The sequence below is a fragment of the Dromiciops gliroides genome, chromosome 6 (assembly GCF_019393635.1).
Source record: "Dromiciops gliroides isolate mDroGli1 chromosome 6, mDroGli1.pri, whole genome shotgun sequence".
Classification (NCBI taxonomy): domain Eukaryota; kingdom Metazoa; phylum Chordata; class Mammalia; order Microbiotheria; family Microbiotheriidae; genus Dromiciops; species Dromiciops gliroides.
In genome coordinates this window covers 116,282,941-116,309,985 of record NC_057866.1, presented here as the reverse complement: position 1 = coordinate 116,309,985, position 27,045 = coordinate 116,282,941, and the positions used below count along the sequence as shown (strand labels likewise).

General features: G+C 37.6%; 1 protein-coding gene across 3 annotated transcripts in view; it reads left to right on the top strand.

Moving 5' to 3' along the window:
- ATP8A1 (ATPase phospholipid transporting 8A1) overlaps nt 1–27,045 on the top strand; it is a 295,356-nt gene that overhangs the window by 140,021 nt on the left and 128,290 nt on the right. For all 3 annotated transcript variants that reach the window (XM_043970049.1, XM_043970048.1, XM_043970047.1), the window contains 2 exons: nt 6,612–6,696; nt 10,062–10,201. In XM_043970049.1, coding sequence (XP_043825984.1) covers nt 6,612–6,696; nt 10,062–10,201 — 225 coding nt within the window. The remainder of the gene's footprint in view (nt 1–6,611; nt 6,697–10,061; nt 10,202–27,045) is intronic.

Below are 27,045 nucleotides of genomic sequence, written 5' to 3'. Positions count from 1 at the left end.
AACCACAGCTATAATCTCAGTATTTTAAATTATATAGAGAGGAAAACATGTCTTCATATGATTATAATTTCACTTTTATTGGTTTAGCTATAGCAGAGTTTTGCTGGTTATACCTTGTCACTCAATTTAAGGATTTGTGATTTCATGAATGTGTGTTTTTCTTCCACCATGAAGATAGCAACTCTACACAAATGTACAGCACTCATGAGTTAGAGCAGCTAAAACAAGATTTAATTACCTGATGGCCAACTCTCTGAACAACTCTGCATTTAGACAGACTGGTCCTCAGATAAGCATTGTCATTGAGCTCTCACTTAAAAATTTCTGAGGATGAATATGGTTGAGGTTGTATTATGTTAACATAGGCTTTGAAAACATGAGAATACTTGTCTACTGTATTGAAATATCAGAGTACTACTTTAGTGACAGGTTCTTTTTAATGCAAATGGGAAAATTGGGATGATATAGTCCTAGGTCTCTTCTCCATCTAAGACCACCAAAAAATTACACTACCAGTCAATTATTTTTTAATTATTTTTCCAAAGACCCTATGTTATAGTTACCTAACTTCCGAAAATGTAGAAAATGGGAGTCCAAATCTTTGCTTTAAAACATACTTAGGGGGCATCTAGGTGGCGCAGTGGATAAAGCACTGGCCCTGGATTCAAGAGGACCTGAATTCAAATCTGGCCTCAGACACTTGACACTTACTAGTTGTGTGACCCTGGGCAAATCACTTAACCCTCATTGCCCTGCAAAAACAAAACAAAAAGACGTGCTTAGTTTGAAGTTGAGTTCAGAAGTCCATAGTTTTTCATCTTATTTTCTGTCTGTTGGTGAATCATGAAATTACCGATTCCTATGAAATATAGATTACTCCATTTTTACATATTATTTTGAAACTTTATCTTGATTTTGGGAAGATTCTTGTGGTATTTTTCTTTTTTTGTTGTTTTTTGGGGGGGGTTTTGTGGGGCAATGGGGGTAAAGTGACTTGCCTAGGATCACACAGCTGGTAAGTGTCAAGTGTCTGAGGTCGGATTTGAACTCAGGTACTCCTGAATCCAGGACCCATGCTTTATTAACTGCGCAACCTAGCCGCCCCCATTGTGGTATTTTTCATGTGACATTTAGGTGATTTTATTTGATAATTGCTTTGATTTCTTCTGCCAAAAGTTTTTCAATTTAAATCTTGTTACAATGACAATCAGCAAGTTAGTCAGTCACCAAGCATTTATTAAAAACTTGCTGTGGGCCAGGCACTGTACCAGGTACTGGGTGTACAAAACCTTGAATATACTATATAGGAATTTTTAAAAACAGCATAGGTCTTTGACAGTCACTTTTTAGAGGTGAGAGATTCTTCAGGTTCCTGATACCAATAATAATAATAACAATAATGATGATGATGGTGATGATGTAAATCACTCTGCCTAAATTACTTATTTAATTAAAGTCCCGAAGCTACCTACATCTAAAACCCCATATTTGGGGATTAAGGCTTTGAACCAAGAACAAGAGTTTGGACTCATATAGTTAACCATGTTGGTAATTTTAAACTATTAACTTTCATGTCAGCTCCTTATCTCCCTTCCTTTACTCCTTTTATTAAGCTAAATTTGTTATGGTCACTAGTGTGAGGAAGAAGTCTTGTTTTAAAAAAAAAAAATTGGGAAGAGGTGAGAGAAAATGCACAAACATATACAAAAAGGGGCAGCTAGGTGGCGCAGTGGATAGAGCACCGGCCCTGGAGTCAGGAGTACCTGAGTTCAAATCTGGCCTCAGATGCTTAACACTTAGTAGCTGTGTGACCCTGGGCAAGTCACTTAACCCCAATTGCCTTGCTAAAAAAACAAAAACATATACAAAGATGGAAGCAGTCTGTGGAATCCCAGTTACTTTCTCCATATACATGACGGCCTCCTTGACAAAAGTGGATATAGATGGGATACAGTCATCTTCTCCCTCCTGTGTGGAAGCAATGGTCACATTCTCAGAGGATCATTCATGAAGACAGTATGACTGTCAGCTCTTTTGAACTAGCATAAGTCGCATCAATAATAATTGTGTTTTTTAATTTGTGTAAAAGAACATGGAACATATTATTTATCAGACCTGTGGATAGGTGAACAATTTATGCATAAACAAGAGAGAGAGAGAGAGCAAAGTTAGGTGGAAAATGGAGATGTTTTGATTACATCAAATTAAAAAGGGTTTGTACAAATAAAGCAAATGCAGAAAAGATCAGAAGGAAAGCAGAAAATTCGGGAATTTTTAATAGAGAGATTATTAGTAGTCATTTTGGCACAGCCTTCCTGTTGTGGGATATAATGATATGACTTAGATTTATGTATTATCAAAGCTTCACAAATATGAGCATCCTATGAAGTCTAAAATTTCTGGAATCTGTGCTTTTTTTTTCCATTATTTTTTCTTTGCAGTAGTTCACATTAGTTCAATAGATATTCGTTAACTTACTATGTACAAGACCCTATATGAGGCCCTGGAGGTATAAAAACAAAACAAAACAAAAAGGTTCCTTTCCTCAAGGAATTTGCTTTCTCCTTGAGTTATACAAGATGTACACAGAAAAGTAAATACAAAGTCATTTTTAGATTACATTTTTTTCAGTTATCAAGCATTTGTTTTCTTTTTGCTGCCTACCCCGCACCCTACCAGAAGGGTAAAAAGCAAAAGCTTTATAATCAATATGTATAGTCTAGCAAAAGAAAACAAATGTCCATATTGGTTATGTCCAGAAATATATGTCTTATTCTGCATATTTATTCTATCACGTCTCTTCCAGGAGATGGATAACATTCTTCATCATTGGCCCTCTAGAATTATGGTGGATTATGGCATTGACCAAAAATACCTAAGTCTTTTTTTTTTTTAATGGTGAGGCAATTGGGGTTAAGTGACTTGTCCAGGGTCACACAGCTAGTAAGTGTTAAGTGTCTGAGGCCAGATTTGAACTCAGGTACTCCTGAATCCAGGGCCGGTGCTTTATCCACTGCACCATCTAGCTGCCCCTAAGTCTTTTAAAATTGTTCATTTTTCCCCAATATTATCATTATCAAAACATACATTTTTCTCTTTCTCCTTGGAAAGAAGGAAGCTAGTGTTTTACATGGTGCTTTAAGGTTTACAAAACACTTTTAACTCATTTGGTCCCAACAACCCAGTGAGATAGGTGCTGTTACTCTCTTTATTTTACAGATGAGGAAATTGAAGCACAAAAGGGTTGTGACTTCCTTAGAGACACAGAGCTAGAGTGTCTGAGGCAGGATTGATCGTAGAGTTCCCTCATTCCACGTCCCACACTCTGGCCACTGTACCACCTAGCTGAGTCTACAATGGCTTATTTCAAATTTCCCCTTCTCAGCTGAAGTCCTCACCTCACACTTGAGTGGAAAAATTGCAGTCATGTTCCCTCTTTTCTGCTTCTCTTCATCTTCCACCCCCTTGACATCATTCCCCCACCATCCTTTACTTCAGTCTCTGATGAAAAGGTGACCTTTCTCCTCTCCAAGGCCAACCCTTATGTATACCCTTGATCTCATATGCTCTTGTCTTCTCTAATAGATTAGCCTTCTGTCATCCCCTTTCTATAATCTTTAATCTTTACCTGTTTATTTGTTTCTTTTCTACCACCTATAAACACATCCAAGCCTCCTCATATCTCTGCTCACTCTCTTCACTGGGAAAATCCAATTGCAGTGGCAATATCACCCCCTGCTTTTTGGCTTCCAACTTCATTATGCAACCGAATCTACTCTCTCCAAAGGTTCCAACAACCTCTTAATTGAAAATGTGATAGCCTCTTTTTCCATCTTCATCCTTCTTAACCTCACTACCGCATTTGGCATTGCTGATCACCTTCTCCTTCTTCATACTCTCTCCTCTCTGCATTATTATGACACTACTCTTTCTCAGTTCTCCCCCTTTATGTCTGAACTCTCCTCAATGTCCTTTGCTGATTCGTCATTCCTGTCATTCCCCTACCTAAGGATATTTCCCAAAGCTCTGACCTTATGTACCTCCTCTCTCTTCACTTGCTTGTATTTCATGAGCTCATCAGCTCCCCTGGGTTCAATTACCATCCCTATACAGATGACTCCCAGATCTATATAACCAGCTGTAGTTTCTCTCCTAAACTCAAGTACCACTTCATCAACTGCTATTGGACAATTGAACTGGATATCTCCTAAGCATTTCAACATGTCCAAAAAAGAACTCATTATTATCCCGCCCCCACCCCCAACAACAACAACAACAAAAAACTTAAACTAATTTAATTCTTAAAGGTACCACCAATCTACCATTCATCAGGTTCGCAAACCTCAGTGTCATCCTTGACTCCCCACTATTCCTTTTCCCATGTAGCCAATAAATTTCCAGATCTCTTCATTTTTATCCCTACAATATCTCTTAGATATACACTCTTCTCCTGACTCATCCTGCAACCCCCTAGTTTTGACCTTCATCACCTCTTACCTAGACAATTAGAATATTCTTCTATATATTTGGTCTTCATACTTCAGTGCTGTCCCCTACTACAGTCTGTCCTCCCCATAGCCACCAAAGTGACTTTCCTAAAGCATAAGTCTGATCATCTAACCTTTCTACTCTTTAAACTCCATCGGCCTGTACCTCTTGGATCAAATATAAATTCCTGGTGGGTATTTAAATCTCTTAGCAACCTAGTGCCTCCCTACCTTTCCAGTAGCCTTTCACTGGTACCTCCGCAAACTCAGGGACCCAACCTCATTATTACACACACACACACACACACACACACACACACAGAGCACTGCTATCTTTGTACCTTTGTTGTTTCTCATGCCTAGAATACACTCCCTCTTCACTTTTGCCTTTTGTAATCCCAGGTTCCTTCAAGGTAAAGGGAAAAGAATAAGCATGTATCTATATAGTGCTTACTATGTGCCTTGTACTGTGGAAAGCACTTTACAAATATTATCTCATTTGATCTGTCATATTTCAGCTCAAGCACTAGAATTCTTCATGAAGCTTTTCCTAATCCACACACTCCTAGCTATTAATGTACACCCTCCAAAACTACCTATTTACATATACACACATATATCCATCGACTCCACATATAATGTCATATATACACACACATATGTACATGTAAATATACGTATACATACACACGTGTTGTCTCCTCTATTCAAATGTAAGATCTTTCAAGTCAAGGAATATTATACTTTTTTCTGTATCCTCAGCACTTAACACAATGCCTGGCATATAATGAGTGCTAAATGCTTGTTTCAAACATCATTGATAAGGACCATTTTATTGTTTATTAATATTACTTGAAGCAGCATGGTTCAGTGGATAGAGTATAGAAAAACCTGGATTCACTTCTCACCTAGGAAACTTTTTACCTCATACATTGTAGGAGTAAACATCAGATTGTCAAGGGCAAATCATTTAATTTCTCCAAGCCTCAGGCCACTTACTAAAGTTATCTATTAAGTTATAGATGGAGCATTAATGGTGGGAGTTCCTACACTCATGAAATTGACATATTAGCATAAATATTACTTTAAATATTTGAAAAATTATTGTTCTTTTTCCATAGCTTTGTGATTAACACATTATTACCATTGAATAATATGTTGTTTACTAATACTCTCGAAACTGAGTTAGCTGAAAATAATTCTATTTAGAGACAGTGACTTGTATATAAAATATTTAGATATGTTGTAGATTATTCTCCTTACCTTTCCTAACCTACCAGTTTTTTCCTCAGTAAAACTTTAATTTTCTTGAAGATATTCCTTCATTTTTTAAAAGCCCTTTGCCAATTTCATTCAAAATATTAATTGCCTCCAGGAAAAGGAAATTAATAAACTATAACTTCTCTTCTTGGGAGGCAGCCTTGAAGGGAAATTGCCATTTCCCATTTCCCTTGTCTTTTCTTCCTACCATTGAGAAATGAAAAGAAATTGATAATTGGGACCTAGAGTATTCCATCTGGGTTGAGGTCACAAGGTTCTGTTTCTCTCAAGGGCTATAAATCTAACTCTATTAGTCAGCTTTCAAATCTCACCTCTGAGTCAGGAACCCCCAAATGGGCAGTACCTTCTGAGAAAGTAATTTCAGGTAGTGATTTATTTGGTCTTGGTCTAATAAAGACCATGTTAAAAAAGGCCATTTACTGAAATTCTTAAAAACAATAAACTCGAGCAGATGAATAACTAGAGGAATATGACTAGTATTACAAAGAAAAGATCTTAAATAAAAGCCACTACCAGTCTCGTGGGAACACAAAAACAATATCAGCAAATCTGCTTATTTGATATTCTGGGTTGGTGGAGCCTTTATACAATGTAGGAGTAAACATCAGATTGTCAAGATATGGGTCCTTGAGAATTAAAATAATTGAGAGGCAAATCAGAAAAGTTTAAAAGAATGGTCCCGAAATTCTCTTATCTTTAGAGGAAAGGAAAATTAAAAGTTAATTTTCATAAATGTGTTTATTTTGAGTAATGTTTTGCTAGTTATTGCTTTTATTAATACCAGATCAAGTAGAACTGGCATACTTAAACAATTGATAATTTTCTTCTGTTTTATTATTGTAGGACACTGTAATTTATGATCGTCTGGCTGAAAGCTCAAAATATAAGGAAATTACTTTAAAACATTTAGAGCAGTTTGCTACAGAAGGTAAGTAATAAAGTGTGATTTTTAAATGCAAGGTAATAATTCTACTAATTTTTAATGATTGAGTTATTTTTAGTGTAATTGCCAGATTCCTAAAAAGAAGCTTTGATTATGGTAGATAATATAATACTAGCAAAGCACAATTATACACTCAGTATTTCCATTTGACTTAAACCAAAATTTATCAACAATTTACTTTTCCCTCTAGTTTTTTGGGGGAAGTAAGGGGGGGGGAGAAGAAGACTAGGGATTTACTTTAGTATTGACTATCAACATGCATAATATCTGCATTTGAAAATATTAAACTTAATTTTTTAAATATATCAAATTCATCCCCCAAAAGAAAAAAAGACCTATTTGTACAAAAATTTTTATAGCAGCTCTTTTTGTGGTGGCTGAGAATTGTAAATCAAAGGAATGCCCATCCATCGAGGAATGGCCAAACAAGCTGTAGTATATGATGGTGATGGAATACTATTATGCTATAAGAAATGACAAGCAGGATGATTTCAGAAAGGTCTGGAAAGACTTGTATGATCTGATGTATAGGGAAGAAAGCATAACCAAGGGAACATTGTGCACAGAGACAGCAATATTGTTTGATGAAGAACTGTAAATGACTTGACTGTTCTCAACAATACAATGATCCAAGACAATCCCAAAAGTCTACTGATGAAACATACTATCCACCTCCAAAGAAAGAACTGATATTGATGGAACACAGACTGAAGCATGCTATTTTTCACTTTTTTTCATTTTTTTCTTTTGTTTTTGTTTTTGTTTTTGTTTTTTTGGAGGGGCAATGAGGGTTAAGTGACTTGCCCAGGGTCACACAGCTAGTAACTGTCAAGTGTCTGAGGCTAGATTCGAACTCAGGTACTCCTGAATCCAAAGCCAGTGCTTTATCCACTGTGCCACCTAGCTGCCCCTCATTTTTTTCTTTTATTCAAGTTTTCTTGTACAAAATGACAAATATGGTAATGACAAATAATTGTACAAGTATAGCCCATATTTTATCCCTCCTTCTCTCCCTCCCCTATCCCTCCCTGAGGCAGTAAGCAATCAGTCTTTCACAGGGAGGGGGTCAGGGGAGGGAGGGAAGAAGGGATAAAAATTGGAACCCATTACTATAAATAAAAATGTTTATTACTTTAAAAAAAGATACCAAATTAAGGAAAATGTGTATGAGGAAATAATTATAACATTTTACAGTAATGGAATGAGTGTCAGTACAGATTCAGCAAGGCTTGGCATGGAGGAGGACATCTCCTTCATTAGCTACACTAGTTGCTAGAGGGAAGAAGCTGAGAGGCAAATGGTTCAGGGCAGGTTCCTTATCACAGCCCTGGTATTGGGGATGTAGGAGCCAAATTTAATATAGGGAGAGTTAATTGGGTGGCTTGCCAAATATTGGGGTTCAGAAAATAATGAGGGAACTCTAGGTCCAAAGTTTCCTCCCCTCCGAACTGCCTTTTTTAGTTATTTCTCACAGGCCAATAAGAAAGGAGCTTAACAGCTTCTTTTCCACAAACAAATCAGGTTTTATTTAATGGGAATAAAATACACAGCAAAGGTGAAATTGATAAAGTCAAGGACAAGAGACTAGGGAAAAAGGAAAATGGATAATCTCCCTGGCTCTAGCAAGAGCTGTCTCAAACCCAAACTTGCTCCCCAAAGGGGAGGTCCTTCAAGTAGTGTGGCTGAGACTGGTTCCCTGTTGATGATGCAGTCCACAGCCTCTGAGGACAGTCCTCCTCAGGGTTAGCCAAATTAAGCTAGGTCTAACAGGGCAGGCCAGGTGTGGCTAAAATCTAATCACCTTTAAGTGGGTACTTAGTAGTTAATCAAGTTGGACCCCTGGGTGTCTGCCAAATTCCATTATTTTACCACAGGCGAAGGAAGAGAGATTCAGTTCTTGGGGCACAGGTTTCCTGGTCCCAGTCCTTGCATTCTTTGTTCCCCAAGCCATGACTTGGGAAGTAGGGGTGGCTATCATCAGTCCTAGCACCTGTCTACTGCTGATGTTTCTATAGAAGAACACTGACATGGGTCGAAAATAAAGCACCCCAAGACAGAATACAGAACAAAAGAAAAGTAAAGCAGGCCATCATTATTGAAGGAACATCATTACAATGTGAGGTGAAGTCAGGGAGGATGGAAACAAGTCAGGTCCACTGGGGGTGCTCAGGGGAAGGGGATGTCAAAACCAGGAAATGGTGGTAGGTTTTACCAGGGCTCTTATCTGGGTCAGTCAAGGCCAGATATATGGCAGGGGATGGGAGGTACAAAGCACTTCAGTGAGGTCATAGTCTGGGGACTGGTGCTAACTCTGAAGGAAACACCTGTGGAATTGTCAGGTTAATGTTCAGACTCCCCAGTGGGACAGGGGGTTTTGGCTACTACCCCAGGCATGATTTGACATGGCCCCATGACTCTGAGGATTTGGGCATTCCCCCAACTTTTTTTGTTCGGCAGGGTTAAAAAGTTACTGAGATCCTTCCCAGTACTTATGCAGACCAGCAAAATTATGACTCATTCAAAATGCCAAAGCAACTATTAAGAACATTTGCTTAGTGGTCTATAAAGCAAATTCACATAAACTTTCTTAATACAATTCTAAATGTACTCCAGGGCAGGTATTACTATTCCCTTTTAACAAATGAGGAAACTGAGGCTCAGAGAAATTGAATGGCTTGTCCAAGCTAGTTGGTGGCAGAGGTGAATCTTTTCATTTTAAGTCTCATACCTGTTCCACAATTGCAAACTGTCTTTTCTAGGAAAAACTGAAAAGACCTGGAATTATCTAACATGAAGAGGCAATACCTAGTAACAACCTAACATTGCAATCACTATGGAAAGGGTCAGCAAAGAGAGGATGGTAAACAAATGTTAGTGATTTTTTTTTTTTTTTAGTGAGGCAATTGGGGTTACGTGACTTGCCCAGGGTCACACAGCTCAAGTGTCTGAGGCTAGATTTGAATTCAGGTACTCCTTACTCCAGGGCTGGTGCTCTATCCACTGCACCACCTAGCTGCCCCTAAATGTTAGTGATTTTTAATGAGAGAAGGCAAGAGAAAGTAGAATTGTAAAGCAACAGGAAGGATTGAGATTAATAAATACTATCTTTCTTGGTGATGAATGTTGTTAATTACATATTAAGACCGGTGACCAAATATAAATGTGAAATCCCTTTTCTTAAAGGACTTAAAAATAATATTATTCAACAAAAATATTTTCATCTAAGTCATTTAAATTTTTGCTCTCAAAATAAATTTAGCTTTTATAACTAGTAGCTAAGTAAAAAATTAAAACATTATAATTCTCAAGAAAACCATGTTTTTAGTAGTGTTCTATGTTGACTTTTTCAGGGTTAAGGACTTTGTGCTTTGCTGTGGCTGAGATTTCAGAAAGTGACTTTCAAGAATGGCGTTCAGTATATGAGCGAGCTTCAACTGCCATCCAAAACAGGTTACTCAAACTAGAGGAGAGTTATGAGCTAATTGAAAAGGTAAGTGATAGGTTATTTTACCTTTTCTTATCAGGAAATTTTCATCTTTTCTATAGGAGAATACTGGAGTAAAGATCACAGTTTTCCTGGGGTACTAGTCCACTTTTGCTTACACTACATAGTCTTCACAAATCTAGGTAGAAAATTAATTTCTTGCCTGATGGAATATTAGCTGAAAATGATTTTGAATCAGATGTTAGATCATTTAATACCTCCTCCTTTCCATAACCTTCATCTATGCACTAAATGGCTATCCTCCTAGGCTGTATACGTCTTCCATGCTATCCTTCTTTCCTCCATCATTTTTCCACCACTCCAAATCTCCTATAAAACTGTAAGAGGAAACTTCATTAAACCTTATTTAAACGATTCTGCAACAACTTCCCAAATTCCCGGCATTCAGGACCTCTTGTTAACTGGCTTTCCTATTACCCAACTGTTACATTTATATTAGATTTTGGGCACCATTCGCTTGAGCCAGCCTTCACCTGGTGTACCTTCACACTCCACCTGTTCTTGCCTATGAATAATCACAAGTACATTTTCTTTGCTTGGCATGCTTTACTCCTTCCACTTGCCTAAACATTGCCCCCTCTCCACCCCCAACCTTGAAAAAGTAACCTGTTCTGTACAATCTGCCAAGGCCAACCCCATCAGTCATGTTAATATTCACTCTTCCCAAATTTCACTCCTATCTCTAGTTACCTAATGACTGTGTTTAGGACACCACTATCACAGTTAGTTTTCTGTAGATATATCTTTCTATATATGGTTCTAATCCAGGAATTGTCCAGATTAAAACCCTTACTCTAGGCAGTTTTTCCTCCTTTTTCCCCACCTTCCCTGACCCTTTCAATAATATTCCTTATACATGAAACTAGGTAAGCTCTGTGCCTTATCCACTTCCAGAAAAATTTGGAGTATGCAATAGATTTTCCTTTGTGGTATAATTGATAGAATTATCAAGATACCAATTATCAAGAACTGGGTTCATATCCTACCTCTGATATACACATGCCAATGTGACCTCACTCAAGGCATATAGTAATTTATATAATGTTTACTATGTGCGGGCACTGTGCTAAACACTTTGCAAATATGATCTCATTTGATCCTCATGTCAACCCTGAGATTCTGTTATTATACAAATTTTTTTCAGTCATTATCCCCATTTTACAAATAAGGAAACTGAGGTGAACAAAGGCTAAATGACTTTGCTAGGGGATAAAGCACCAACCCTGGATTCAGGAGGACATGAGTTCAAATCCGGCCTCAGACACTTGACACTTACTAGCTGTGTTGACCCTGGGCAAGTCACTTAACCCTCATTGCTCTGCCCCCCCAAAGTGCAAATTAAATGACTTTGCTAGGGTTAGACAGCTAGTAAGTGTTATGAGGCCAGATTTGAATTCAGGTCTTCCTGACTCTGGACCTGGATCTCTATCCACTGAGCCACCTAACTCCCTCTCAGTAGCCCCAGATAACTCGGAAGGACTGTAAGTTGTAGAGAAGGTGTTCATCTTTACTAATAGGAGTTTCTCACTGGGAGCCCCCTATATCAATGAAATGATAGGTCCAGTCTAAACATAAAAAATCCTCACTACATATTCTGTTTACAGTGATATACAGATATATATATATATATATATATATATATATACACACATATATACATATATACATATATATGTGTATGTATGTATGCATAATTTAGCTGATTAAATGCTAATCTAGTTACTGAAACTCAATTAATTTTCTGTATTACTCTAGATATCCCATAGCTAAATCTTCCATGATACCATTACCTTTTATATCTTTTTGTCAGATCAAGTTAATATTTTTAAAAACAAACCTTAGTTGTGTTTTTGAAATTTCTCTTATTATAGAAATCAGAAACAATAGAAGTGCTTTTGAAGTAGTTACTTGTTCATTCTGCCTCCCTTTCTTTGCAACCCAAACAATGCAGATCACTTTCCCAACAGCAGTGAAATACAATGCTATTATTACTTCAATGTTTTAAGGATCGATGACTTTTATGAAATTGTTTTTTTTTCTTTTTTTTTCTTTTTTTTTCTTTTTTTTTTTTAGTGAGGCAATTGGGGTTAAGTGACTTGCTCAAGGTCACACAGCTAATAAGTGTTAAGTGTCTGAGGCCGGATTTGAACTCAGGTCCTCCTGACTCCAGGGCCGGTGCTCTATCCACTGCGCCACCTAGCTGCCCCTGATATTGGGTTTTTAAAAATTATTTATTCTTATAGGCATTAGCTCTCCCTCCTACAGGCCCCCTCAAATGAAAAAGAAAAGAAAACCCTCCTATAAACATAGGTAGTCTACATCAGAGGTGTTAAACATGCAATGGCTGCATTCACTTATAATTGGGAAATGCTAACAAAATAAATAAAAATACAGCAGAGCATAGATAATATTAATATGTGGTTTTCTAAGAGAAGCTAGATGGCACAGTGAATAGAGTGCCAGGACTACAGTCAGGAAGACCTAAGTTAAAATCCAGCCTCAGACACTTACTAGTGTGACCCTGGGCAAGTCACTGAATACTCTCTGCCTCAGTGTTCTCATCTATAAAATGAGATGGAGAAAGAAATGGTAAACCTCTGCAGTATTTTTACCAAGAAGACCACAAATTGGGGTCACAGAGAGACAGACATGAGTGAGAAACAACTGATCAGGCAGCTAGGTGGCACAGTAGATAAAGCACCGGCCCTGGATTCAGGAGTACCTGAGTTCAAATCCAGTCTCAGATACTTGACACTTACTAGCCATGTGACCCTGGGCAAGTCACTTAACCCTCATTGCCCAGAAAAAGAAAGAAAGAAAGAAAGAAAGAAAGAAAGAAAGAAAGAAAGAGAGAGAGAGAGAGAAAAAACAACAACTGATCATCAACAACAACAACGTCAGTAATGTGGTCTGAGGGGATCCTGATTATGGTTTAGCAGCCCCCAGTTTCTATTTGATTTTGACACCAGTGGTCTAGAAAAACAAATTTCCACATTGGCCGTGTCCAAAAATGTATGTCTCCTTTTGAATTTTGAGTCTATCACCTCTCTGGCAGGAAGTTGATAGTACACCTCATCATTAGTTCTCTGGACTCAGGGTTTATCATTGCATTGATCAAGGTTATGAAGTTTTCAAAGCTCTTTGTTCTATATAATGTTATCAGTGGATAAATTTATCCCTTATTTCTATTCACTTCTCTGCATCCATTCATGGAGGTTTTCCCAATTTTCTCTAAATTCCATTTAATCACTTCTTATGGTTCCATAATATTAGATGAAATTCATAGACACCAGGTTTTTTTGGGGGGGGTTGTTTGTATTTTTTATGGGGCAATAAGGGTTAAGTGACTTGCTCAGGATCACACAGCTAGTAAGTGCTTTATCCACTGCACCACCTAGCTGCCCCCTAGATGACATTCATATAATATGTTTAGCTATTCACTATTAGGTGGGGCACCCCCTTAGTTTCTAGTTTGGGGCTATGAAAAAAACTGCTATAAATACATTTTGGAGATATATAGGCCCTTTTTCTCTTTCTTTGATCTCTTTGAGGTATAGATCTAGTAGCATATTACTGGATAAACGTACACACAGTTGAGTGACTTATAAGGCATAGTTCCAAATTTTCTTCCAGAATGACAGCTCCACACTGCTGTTAGTATTCCTTTCACCTTTGTATAACTCAGTCCTTCTATGCCTTCATAGAGAGATAATTCTTTGCGAGTTGCTGTGACCAAAACATTCATCACAGGGCAGCTAGGTGGTGCAGTGGATAAAGCACCGGCCCTGGATTCAGGAGTACCTGAGTTCAAATTTGGCCTCAGACACTTTGACACTTACTAGCTGTGTGACCCTGGGCAAGTCATTTAACCCCCATTGCCCCACCAAAAAAAAAAAAAAAACATTCATCACTAGAGACTTTTCAAACTTAGATGGTCCTGCTTTTTAATAATTGACACCAGTCTGTCAACAGGTTTTTCTAACTTGTTAAGATCTACCAAAGAGCTTGTGTTTCCCCTTATGTAGCATTTGAAGACCCCAAGGTTACATCTATGCCATAATAAATCATCTGAATAGACCTTTGGCCCAAGAATGTGTGTATAAATGTATCTGTTTAACTATCTATATGTAGATATAGATAGATATAAAGTTAATGAAAATTTAACATTTATCAAGAGAAGAATGTTTATTAAAGTCTTAATTCCAATTGAAGAATATTGTAGGAAATCCTGGATATACCTAACTGAAAATAACAATCATTTATGAAAGGATCAAAGTTAATGGATGTGATTTTTCCAGCTTCAGATATTTTGAGGAATGAAAAATAATTTGTTTAAAGCAGCTTTATGAGTCCCATCTTTCTTATACCCCAAATAAATGTTCAGCATATTGGCCAGCAGATGGTGGTAAAGAGTCATCTTAATATCCACATACAACTTGAAGATCCCTTGAAATGTGTGCTTGATACAGCTAGGTCCCAATTAGTGCAAATAATGAATCCTATTAAGTAACCACATTATTCAGATTCATATGACACATTTCTATGGGTCTGGAACCAACTACTATAGTTTACATAATTATAACTTCAAAGAGGACAAATTTAAATATGCATGATCACTTCACTGGCTCAAATATTTTCATGGGATGAAGTGGTCAACACTATTAAGGATCTAGCAGTAAATCTGACTTAGGAGTAAAGAAGTCTTCTTAGCACTTTTATGTCTAATTTCAACCAATAAAATGGGAAACTTTTCTAACTCTTCTTTCCCATATGATTTAGGATTATGGAGTACAAGAAGGCTCATAGTCTCAGAATTTTAGAACTGAAAAGAACTTCAAAGATCATCTCATTCTAATTCCTTTTGTTATACTGATGTGGAAACTGTGAGCCACAGAGGTTAAGTGATTCACTTAAAGTCAGTCAGCTAATTAGTGTCAGAGTTGGAATTAAAACACAGATATCTGGCTCTTAGTCAATCGATCTTTCCACTTTACCACAGAAAGCCTTTTCTTTTGGGGCCAAATGAGAAATCGTACTCAGCACTTGTCCTAACGTTGGAAACATTCTGGGGTTGTATTCTAGGGTTGCTACCTGCTTTCCATAGTATATGCTATTCTCTATCCTGGGCTTAATTAAGAGTAGGTAGCTTAAACCTCAGAAAAGTTTCAATTTTGTTCTATAATCAGCTAAAGCTAATGAAACATAGGATTGAAAAGGTAACTCGATAGAATTAAAATTTCCATAAGTTTCTTTGGCCCCGGTTCACATAATTAAGGGACTGTGGTGGACATTAACCTTATTGGGACAGCTAGAGAGCCACCCAGGGTTGAGTTTGGTCATTCCGAGCTCAAGATATCCTTTAACCACCTACTCAACTGCCCATGGTACCTAAGTAATCTATTATTTGGCTGATATAGATGTTTATGAAATGTGTCATACTAAAATTCTCGCATTTAATATATTAAGTTAAAATATTGGACACCAAATTCCATCTTTCTTACATAACTAAATCTTTGAGTGATCTTTTTAAAAGCATCATCGTTTTAAATATTTTGACTTGACAACAGAAGATGAGGATGTTGGCTATAATCAAAGACCAAATTGTTCCTATTCATATGAGTATTAAAAAAAAGAATTTATAAATTAATTTTGAAGCAGCATTGTGTTTTGCCTCAAAAATTAAATTTTTAGATTAGATTTTAATCTCTCAGGATGTATTGATAACTTTATACTTTATATCATTTCATTCCACTTTGCTTTTGGCATGTGATTTTAGTGGAGGTTTTCTTTTCATGTTTAATTTTATGAAATGGGTGAAGGATATCCATAGGATTTTAAGGCAGCCAGCAAACTCTTTCAGCCTGCTTTTAGTTGAAACCAGCAGTTCATTTTTGTTTGTTTTTTTTTTTTGGCATTTGGTTTTTTGTGGGGCAATGAGGGTTACATGACTTGCCAAGGGTCACACAGCTAGTAAATGTCAAGTGTCTGAGGCCAGACCTGAACTCAGGTCCTTCTGAATCCAGGGTCGGTGCTCTATCCACTGCGCCACCTAGCTGCCCCCTGTTTATTTGTTTTTAAATTAATCGAAGCATTTATATCTTTTGAAGTAGTCATTTGCCATCAAAGCTGAAAAATTATCTAATTAGGTCAACTGGGCATTTATTAAAGATTGGAAATTCAATCCTCGATGAACAGAATCATTAAATTTTAGGGCTGAAACTTCAGAGATCACCTAACCCAAATCCTCATTTTAGAAAAGAGAAAACCACCCTTTTCTGTCCCCCTGAGAAATGAAGCAATTTGTCCAAAATCACCCAAATAATGAGAGACAGCTGAGTTTGCCTCCCAGATCCAACTCCTTAAACCAGTGCCATTCATGTGAAGCATACTGCCTGCACCCTTCATTCTGTGTGGCTGTACTACAAAATGCTGCAGTTTTAAGATGAACTTTTTTTTTTTTTTTTGGTGAGGCAGTTGGGGTTAAGTGACTTGCCCAGGGTCACACAGCTAGTGTTAAGTGTCTGAGTCCGGATTTGAACTCAGGTCCTCCTGAATCAAGGGCCAGTGCTTTATCCACTGCGCCACCTAGCTGCCCCTAAGATGAACTTTTGGAGGGAGGGGTGGAGAGAGAGACAGAGAGAGAAACAGAGAGAGAGAGAGAGAGAGAGAGAGAGAGAGAGAGAGAGAGAGAGAGAGCTCGCAACCTGCAAGCATCATCCAGCCAAATATATGTATGCATGACAATGACATAATTTGCAAAACCAAGTTCTAATATCTTACTTGCTATGAAAGTTACTTAAGCATTTTCCTTAATAACAAATTTAGGACAAAAGATCAAGTTTATTTGAAAAGGCTTAAATTGTTGAATAGCAAGGTTGATGATATTATTAAAGGTAGGGGGGGGACTAGAATTATCATCAGATCCTTCATACTTGCCTTGACCCAATTTGAGAAGGAAAATGTCAGCATGGCAGTGTGGTATTGTGGACACAACAACACTTTGAGTCTGTTTTAGTCACTACTTGAGAGAATTTACAGTTGTCTCATTCTTTCAAAGGACAAAAATCCACCTTCACTTTTTCTCTTAACCTCCTTCTCTGTAAATTGTCAACATAACTTATTTTGTTGACATAAATTTATTAGAATCGGGTTTTTTTAAAGTTATTGTATATGATGGTTAGTTAACATTATGATACATAAAAGAATCTCATTTACAGTTTGTTCCACTGGACATTGAGAAGCATGGATAAAATGAAAAGTGATACATATACCTCATTGTTCCCACAGAGATGCTTCATTTGTCTCAGAGATGCTTTAACTCCTTTATTTGCTCTATTGCTTACAAAACAACTTAATTATTTACTTCAAAGGCACTTAATGATTTTTGGCCCAATTTTTACTCAAATAAAATAGGAATAAATACATCTAACTCCTTATTTCCTCACAGGGTTTCTCTGTGAATTCATGACATAATTTGTCTGACTTATTCAGAGGTTGTTTTATCATTACACACACACATATACATACATGTGTATATTTTTAATCTATGTATATAAATATATTATATAAATGTTAAAGTATATGTGTAGTATATATACATATATGTGTATATATTAAAAGGTGGTTGTATTCTGCTGGAAACCAAAAGGTTCTTAATGTTAGTTTAAAAAAAAAAAAGTTAAACATAAAAAAATGCCATTATACACAGTAGTACTGGTGTCCCTGAAGAGTAACTAATATTAGTTCTAACATTTGTGAATGTGAGCTTTGTGTGAGTTATAGAGAAGATAATGTGAGATCCAATCCCTAATGGTCTTATGATCTATATCAGCAGTGTCAAACTAAAGTAGAAATTGAAGCCACTAAACCATACATAAGGATCCCTATGGGTTGCGTATTGATTTAGAAAACCACAAATTAACATTGTCTATATTCTATTGTATATTTGTTTGGCTAAATATTTCCCAATTACATTTTCATCTGGTCCCACACACTCAGCAGTGTTGTCATGAAGACTGCATGTTTGACACTGCTGTTCAATATGGTGATATGGTGATCTGTTAGGAAAAAAATTAACAGTTCTTTCAGGTATAAAAGTCATTCTCTTACTTTAATATGCTGTGTTAGATCAAGTGTTCTTAACCTTATTTTTGTGTTATGGAACCCTTTGGCAGTGTGAGGATGCCTCTGGACCCCTTCTGAGGATAATGTTTTTAAATGTGTAAAATAAAATACATAAGATTACAAGGGAAACTTTGACATGAGATGTTAAATAAATCGGTCCCTAGATTAACAAATATTTATTAGGCACCTACTATGTGCCAAATACTGTGGTAGGTATTAGGGATAAATGTGAAATAGTCTCTGCCTTCAAGGAACCTATTGCCAATCTGGAAGAAACGATGTGTGTGTGTGTGTATACATCATACATGCATGGATACACATATACACATACATGCATGTATATACACATACATGCACATACATATACACACCATAGGTATAGAGACCACAAGGCACTATAAACATACACATATATACACACATACATGTGTGTACATGTTGTGTGTGTTTGTATGTTTCTATACATGCCTACACGTGTGTGTGTGTGCACACACACACATGCCATAGAAGGTGGAACTTGAGCTGAGTCTTGAAGGAATTCTAAGAGGTAGAAGTGAGAAGGGAGGGAATTCCGGGCATGGTGATCTACAGCAAGAGCAAAGGCATAGAGATAAGGAAATGACTTGCTATAAATGAGGAACATTAAGAAGACCAGTTTGGCAGGCTCATGGTATCAGTGAAGCTTTGTCATAATGCTGGTAAAGTTGTTGTTGTTGTTGTTGAGTCATTTCAGTCATATCTAACTCTTCTTGACCCCATTTGGGGTTTTCTTGGTAGAGATCCTAGAGTGGTTTGTCATGTCCTTCTCCAGCTCATTTTACAGATGAGGAAACTGAGGCAAACAAGGTTCAATGACTTGCCCAGGGTCACACAGCTAGTAAGTGTCTGAGGCCAGATTTGAACTCAGGAATATGAGGCTTTCTGAGTCCAGATTGATAAGGTAGGATAGGCTTAGGTTATAAAGGGCTTTAAATGCCAAAGTTTATATTAGTTTATATTTTACTTTGTTGTTGTTGTTGTTGTTTGTCATTCTCAAAGAGGACCATGACATCGGAGGGATGTCATGACTTGCAGTGAATTGGATTTAAATGAGGGAGGGCTGTGCAAAGTCACCAACCTCAATCTCTCCTCCAGAACCATCTCTGGGTCCAGTGGCAAGATAGACATCAGGATAACTGGAGATGACCCCAGATGTTTTTAAGGCAATTGGGGTTAAGTGACTTGCCCAAGGTCATGCAGCTAGTAAGTATCCGAGGTCATATTTGAACTCAGGTCCTCCCAACTTCAGGGCCAGTGCTCTATCCACTGGGTCACCCAGCTGCCCCCATCTTTTACTTTAGGGATAATAGGAAGGCCCTAGAGATTGGTGAGTAGGATAATGACATAGTTTGATCCACATTTCACAAAAATCACTCAGGCAGCTCTGTGGAAGATGGGATGGAGTTCAGAGAGATTTGGGGCCGAAAGATCAATGAGGAGGTTGTGAGGAGTCCGGAGTTGCAGTGGGTGCCTGAATACTGGTGCCCTCAACAAAAATAAGAAAACTTGGAAGAGGATTGCGTTTGTAGAGGAGAGGTATTGAGTTCTTTTTGGGAAATAAAAATGTAAGGTGCCTATGGGACACTAGGAAGAGAGGACCAGGGTCCTACAGAGGCAAAACTTTGATTCACTCAGAAAGACTTGTTAAGCTGAGTTTGGAAAACTTTCAAATTGACCACCTTAGAAAGTCATTTGGATACATTAGCAAGTCTTGCTGTGAAGGAAAAGAACAAACAATGGAAGTAAATTTGAAAAGATTTGTTGTCTTGTCTTGATTGAGATACACTTCGTGAATATAGGAAGAATGCATGATTTTGTCTGCAAATGGAACTCCTAGTGTGGGAACTCTGTTCATCAATACAGATTCCAACCTTTCTACAACTTAGGGAAATCCAAGGGACTTGCCAGAGACACATAGACATTGCTTGACTCGCCCAAGGTCACATAGCTGGTGACAGCAGTGGGATATGAACCCAGGTTCTCCTGGCTTTGAGCCAATGCACTGTCCAGTCTAGCATGCTGCTCCTTTCTACCAAAGAGAAGTAACATTTCCTTTCATGTTATTTACATTGCTGTTACACAAAGTGTGTCTGTGTTTTCTGAGACTAAGTACTAAAATAGATCAACCTTGTTCAGCATATAGATGGAAGAATCTAGTGCTTTAAACATGTGGCAGAGTCTTAGGTTAGTAGATTTCACGTGAGATATAAAACCTAATGAAAAACAGGACTTTGTCTTGAGCACATGTGACAGCCAAGCTCACCCTGGCTTCTATATTAACAACAGAATCCTTTTTTTTTTTTCAGATAAAACATAACCGTTATTCTCCTTAGGGACTACAAATATCACTTCTCATTTGTACTAAAACTAGATGAAAACTGGTTTGAAATAGGAGTTGCATGGAGAGGCTTAGCACTATAAACTTGTAGTAATTTACTGCTTCATTTCAATTGACAGTCAGGAGTATTTCCAGCTTGATCAGAAGGAAACAATAAGGCTTCTAACAGTTGGGGAAGCTTAACAAAAAGACAACTGAGGACATAGATGTATTTGAGCAACACTTGATCCCAAGCCCAAGAACTACTGTTGCTGCTATGCTACATCTTCTTAGCTAATGATGATGGCTAAAAAATTTAAATTTTGCTTCAGAAAAAAATTTTTTTTTGGTGAGGCAATTGGGGTTAAGTGACTTGCCCAAGGGTCACACAGCTAGTCATTGTAAAGTGTCGGAGGCTGGATTTGAACTCAGGTCCTCCTGAATCCAAGGCCAGTGCTCTATCAACTGCGCTACCTAGCTGCCCCTGCTTCAAAATTAAAGAGAAGCTATCCGTGTTCCATTTCTGTCTACAAAGTGAGGGCCAAGGGGAATCACAGGTCTTCAATTCTGTTCAACAGGCACCTTTTCTGAGTCTATCTTCTACCAGACCCTACACAAAGGACTGCATGTATTCACATTCATGGTACTTGAAGTGATATTTATACAAAATCTGGTCACTGGTTTCAGCCCAGTGGAAATATACAGGACAAATTCAAATAATGTAACCACTTCAGAGGATTCATTATTCACACCAGTCAATAACTCAACCATACTTCCTGCTTTAGGATCCAAAGATGAATACAAAATATTCCTCCCTACCCTCAAGGTGCTTAGAGTATATGAATGTGAAAACATTTTAAATTAACATTGATTCAGTTAGAAACAATTCCTGATGGACTTAGCTCTTTTTTCTTTTGACTTTTTATGGGAATATCTCTAGAATGTGCATCTGGAAAATGAGACCAGGAGGTCAGTCAAAAGGGATGGGACTAGTAGAATATAGGTAATAAAAACGGAGGTCTGAAAATTTTCAAGATTAGGCAATTGGCAGAAGTCCAGGTGAGTAGTAGTAATAACTGACATTTATATGATGCTTTAAAGTTAGCAAAGCACTTTATATATTTTCCTGTATTTGAAACTCAAAACAACTCTATGAGTTAGGTATTACCTCATTGTACAAATAAGAAAACTAACAATCAGAGATGTTTTCCTAGCACATTTGGTTAATGAGGTGCACCCAGGTCTTCTTGACTCTTAAGGCCTACATTTTATCTACTGTACCATGTTTCCTCAGTAGATGATAAATTAGATGTACATAAGTGCTTTAAGGTTTGGAAAGCACTTTATACATAACACATGTATAAATGAAGATACTACTATCTTCATTTTATAAATTAGACAACTAGAGCTCAGAAAATTGAAAGATTACTTGCCCAAAGTCACAATTAGTAAATGACATAGCTTGGACTGGAACTAAGGTCAGTTCAATCTAAATGCAATAATTCTTTCCAGTATATCCTCTGCTGCCTCCCAAAGAAAACATTAAAATAAAGCTTATTTCCATAGAACTTTATGAAGCACTTTCCTTACAGCAAGCATGTAGGGTAGGCAGTACAAATATTATCACTATGGATTTAAAGAGGCTCAGTTGTGTCATCTGTAAAATGAGGTGGTTGGACAACCTTTAAGGTTGCTTCCAGCCCTGAATCTGTGATCTTACATCTTTCTTGAGGTTCCTCAGCTAATTTGTGGTGGAGCTGAGTAGGAACTGCACCTCAAGATGTTGGGGCAGCAATTTTCTTGTACCTATACAAAGATATTCAGATAACTGGGGTTTGGGACCAAGAACTAAGACACTGGACAGGAGTGAAGGGTAGAAGTAGTCACTGTGCATGTCATAGTAGCACCTATTGACAAGACTGCCTCAATGATTAGAGAATAACTAAAATAGGCTTTAGGTTATTTATTTGTAAGATAGATAGATGGATGGATGTTTGCATGGTATGCATACATGCACATACACTTATATATACATACATACATACATACTCCCTCTGGCTAGGGTCCAATTGATTCCAGTGAGTGAGGTTGACTCTACAGTTGGGAAGAAAGGAGTTAAATATTTATGTATCCCATACTTCTAGAAAGATGCAGGCATAATGATCAAGGAAGATATTTAAAAAAAACAACAAGGAAGATACACGCAGGAAATAATTTTATAATAGTCTTGTTTTTTAAGAATTGGATGTGGGGGCAGCTAGGTGGCACAGTGGATAGAGCACCAGCCCCGGAGTCAGGAGGACCTGAGTTCAAATCTGGCCTCAGATACTTAACACTTACTAGCTGTGTGACCCTGGGCAAGTCACTTAACCCCAATTGCCACCCCGCCCCCCCAAAAAAGAAATAATTGGATGTAACTAAACAATCACTTCTTCTATCCATCTCCTCCTTCCTAACCAGTCTCCCTGCCTTTAGTCTCTCCCCACTCTAATCATGCCAGGTTTCTTGTCCTAACACATTAATCTGGTAAATTTACTGCATTATTCAGATGTCTTCAGTGAGTTTGCCAATCAAATAAGAAATTCCCAAAATTGGCATTTAAAGCCCTTCACGATATGTCACAACCCTGACCCTGCTTTTCTAGCTTCCTCACACTATCCTCCTTCATGTACTCTGTTATAAATTGGCATAGCTCAAAAGAAATGTGAGATGCACACATTTAGAGAATCTACCCTAAATGTTCACATGGACTATTTGTGCCTGTCCCGCGGTAGAGCATTCTGAGCTCATATTGGGCTGATCAGCCACAGTTGGACACACAGTAACTGGACTCTAACATAGTGATGTCATTTTGGTAATCTAGAATAACAGCTAACCAATGTTAGCCAGATTGGACTGCTACCACCCTCTGAACAAATTCGAGCCTTTCTCCTCCTGTGCCACGCAGTTCACAGTGCTTGGAATTGCCTCTCCGATTCCCAGACTTATTTATACCTGTTACACCTCTAAAGATCAGTATTGTGCCCATCCTCCAAAGCTCAGCTCAAGTCCTCAAATTTACTAGAGTTTTTCTTAATCTCCTTCTAAGGCTTATAGCAAGTACTTTGTCCCTCTTCTGTGAATAGAGTTGTGTGCATCATTACTTTATCTCCTTACAAAATTCTGTGATCTTTAGGGAAAGGGATGAGGACTGGTTATTCGTTGTTATCTTCTGCAGGCATAGTCATTTGAACTACTCCATTCCCATTAAAGTCACCAAGTACCAATGTGCATCTTCACTCAGAGGATCTTGACAATTTTTTATATAGTCTCTCTCTCTTTCCATCTGTGGCAGCTAGGTGGCACAGTGGATAGGGTACTGGATTTGGAATTAGGAACACTCATTTTCATCCTTACTCAGACACTTACTACCTGTGTGTGCCTGGGGAAGTCACTTCACCCTATTTGTCTCAGTTCCTCATCTGTAAAATGAGCTGGAAAAGGAAATGACAGACTACTCCAGTGTCTTTGCTAACTTGGGTCATGAAAAATTGGACATGACTGAAACTACTCAACATCTTTCTATCTACTGTATTGTAGATAATTAGCGCATAATCACAAGCATTTATTAAATGACAACTTTTTGCTATGCCCTGTGATAGAAGCTAAGGATACAAAAGCAAAAAATGAAACAGTTATTTCTTGCAAGGAGCTTACATCATATCTGGAGAAACAATATAAACACTTGTAAGTAATATAAGATACAAAGTAAATGCAAATTTCTTTTAAGGAAAACATTACTAGAAATTGGAGGTGATCCACAAAGCCCTTCCAATACTTCAAGGCAGCTGTGATACCCATACTGAGTCTTCTCTTCTCCAAGCTAACTATCCCCATTTATTTCCATTAATTTTCTTTTCTTTTTTTTTCTTTTTTTTAGTGAGGCAATTGGGGTTAAGTGACTTGCCCAGGGTCACACAGCTAGTAAGTGTTGAGTGTCTGAGGCTGGATTTGAACTCAGGTACTCCTGACTCCAGGGCCAGTGCTCTATCCACTGCGCCATCTAGCTGCCCCTCCATTAATTTTCATATGACATCAGTGTAAAGCCCTTCACCATTCTAGTTGTCTTCCTCATGTTATTCTCTAGTTATCAGTGTCTTTTTTTGTTTTGTTTTGTTTTGTTTGTTTTGTGGGGGGGGGTTTGGTGAGGCAATTGGGGTTAAGTGACTTGCCCAGGGTCACACAGCTAGTAAGTGTCAAGGGTCTGAGGCCAGATTTGAACTCAGGTCCTTCTGAATCCAGGGCCAGTGCTCTATCCACTGCACCACCTAGCTGCCCTGTATCAGTGTCTTTCTTACACTAAGATTTCTACAACTCTGCCAACCCTTCTACAGTTTTCAGCGTTGTGTATGAGAGAGTGGTAAGTGGTTGGCAGATAAACTTTCAAGGAATGCTTGCAGCACCTTGGTTTTTTTGGTCCAAGTATTTGCCATCCCAACTTCCCTGGTGTGTGACTCTGACTGTACCTGTAAAGAGTGCAGTCAGTAGTTGATGTGGAATATATATGTCCCAAAATTTTGTGTAGTCCATAGCTGGGTATTGCATTGCTTTGGAGAGAGGATATGGTACACCCAAAAGAGGATTTGAGCAATGTCAGTGTGTCCTGGACATTCAGCATCAGGCCTTTCGTGACTGAACTTAATCTCCCACCACTAGAATAGTAGGTCTCATTATAGTGAGCCATGACAACATGGAAGGACTTTAGTATTAAAAGAGTCAGGGCAACATTTCAAAGAGAAGATTGCTTACAATTCAGTTCACATAGAAAAAAGACCTGGGAGTTTAGTAGACTTCAAGTGCAATGTGTCTCAAAAATGTGACAGGCAAAAAGCTAATGAGAGCTTCAAGAGAGTTAGAGAGTACAAGACTTGGGAGGGAATGATGCCCATTCACTTTGTCCGAGGCATAGTCTACCTGTAGTATTGTATTCCATTCTGGACCCTGTATTTTAGGAAGAACATTGACAAGCTGGAAATTGTGACTGGGATCGTGAGAGGTCTCTAGTTCTTGCCAGATAGAGATTAATTATAAAATATGATGATGCTTGGCCTATAGAATCAAAAGAATTAAGCAAGATATGATAAATATCTTCAGACATTTGAAAGGTTGTGATATGGAAGTGGTGATAGATGTATTTTTCTTGGTCCCATAGTGCAAAGCTAGGAACATTGCGTACAGGTTGTAAAGAAACCCATTGAGGCTTGAGGTAAAGGAAAAATTCCCCAGTCAGCGATACTCAAAAGTAGAATGAATGGCTGCCTCTGAAGGTCTTTGAACAAAAAACTGGTCAAACATTTGTTGAACTATTTTTGAGAGGTTTCTTCTTTGTTAGAGATTAGATTTAGACTAGATGGTCATTGAAGTCACTTTCAACCAGTTCTGATATTCTATGACTCCGTGATGTGGTCTGTCTGCGGCAGAACTGAGAGAGGCCATCATCTCCTTACTCTCAGAAGCTGTAACTCTTAGATGCACTCAGCCTACGATTATGCTGGCTGACTCATGGAGCAACCTCTGGTTTTATTTTTATTTATTTTCTATTTCTGGTTTTCCCTTTCTTTTAAATTCCTTGAAAGAGAGGGCTTTCATTTGTTTTCCATCTTTGTATCAAGTTGCTTTCATATAATAGGCACTTAATAAAATTTTGTTGAAATGATTTCAATTCCTTTTCTTCTGATTCATTTTTTGCTTGCTATTTCCTGTTTTACTTTCTTCAGCTTTTCCTCTCATTTATATTGAGGAACAGAAGAATTCCTGTGTTATTCACACACATTTGAAATGAGGAGAAACATTTTAAGCATTCCTTCTTTGTTTTTTAAGAATCATCACAGAAAATACTATCTTGTAGATTAAAGAAGTAGCTATGCCTTGATCAGTTTGGTATACTTCACTTTTTCATTTGTAGGCAAATGCCAAACTGGTCTTTTGCAGTATAGAATAACTTATCCACTTGAAAAAATACTAACATAGACATAAGTAATTTTGAGAATCTATTATTTAATAAAATATGTATTGTTATTTTTCCAAATAATTTATAAATCTGTCATATGACATTCTGCCATATAAACATTCAACCCTCAGCATGCAATTATTGATCTTTATTAAGGTGGAAAACTGTAATTTACATGTAATATGTCCTTTTCAATATCTGCATAAATTATCTAAATATTTTTAAAAGGTAATTAGATAAGGGGGCTTTCTGAACCAATAAATATTTTAATGAATTTAATATGATAGTTAAACAGAAGTAACATCAATTATTCTTGAAGCTAGAACCTTTATAATTATTGATGCTGTGGCATTCCAAAAA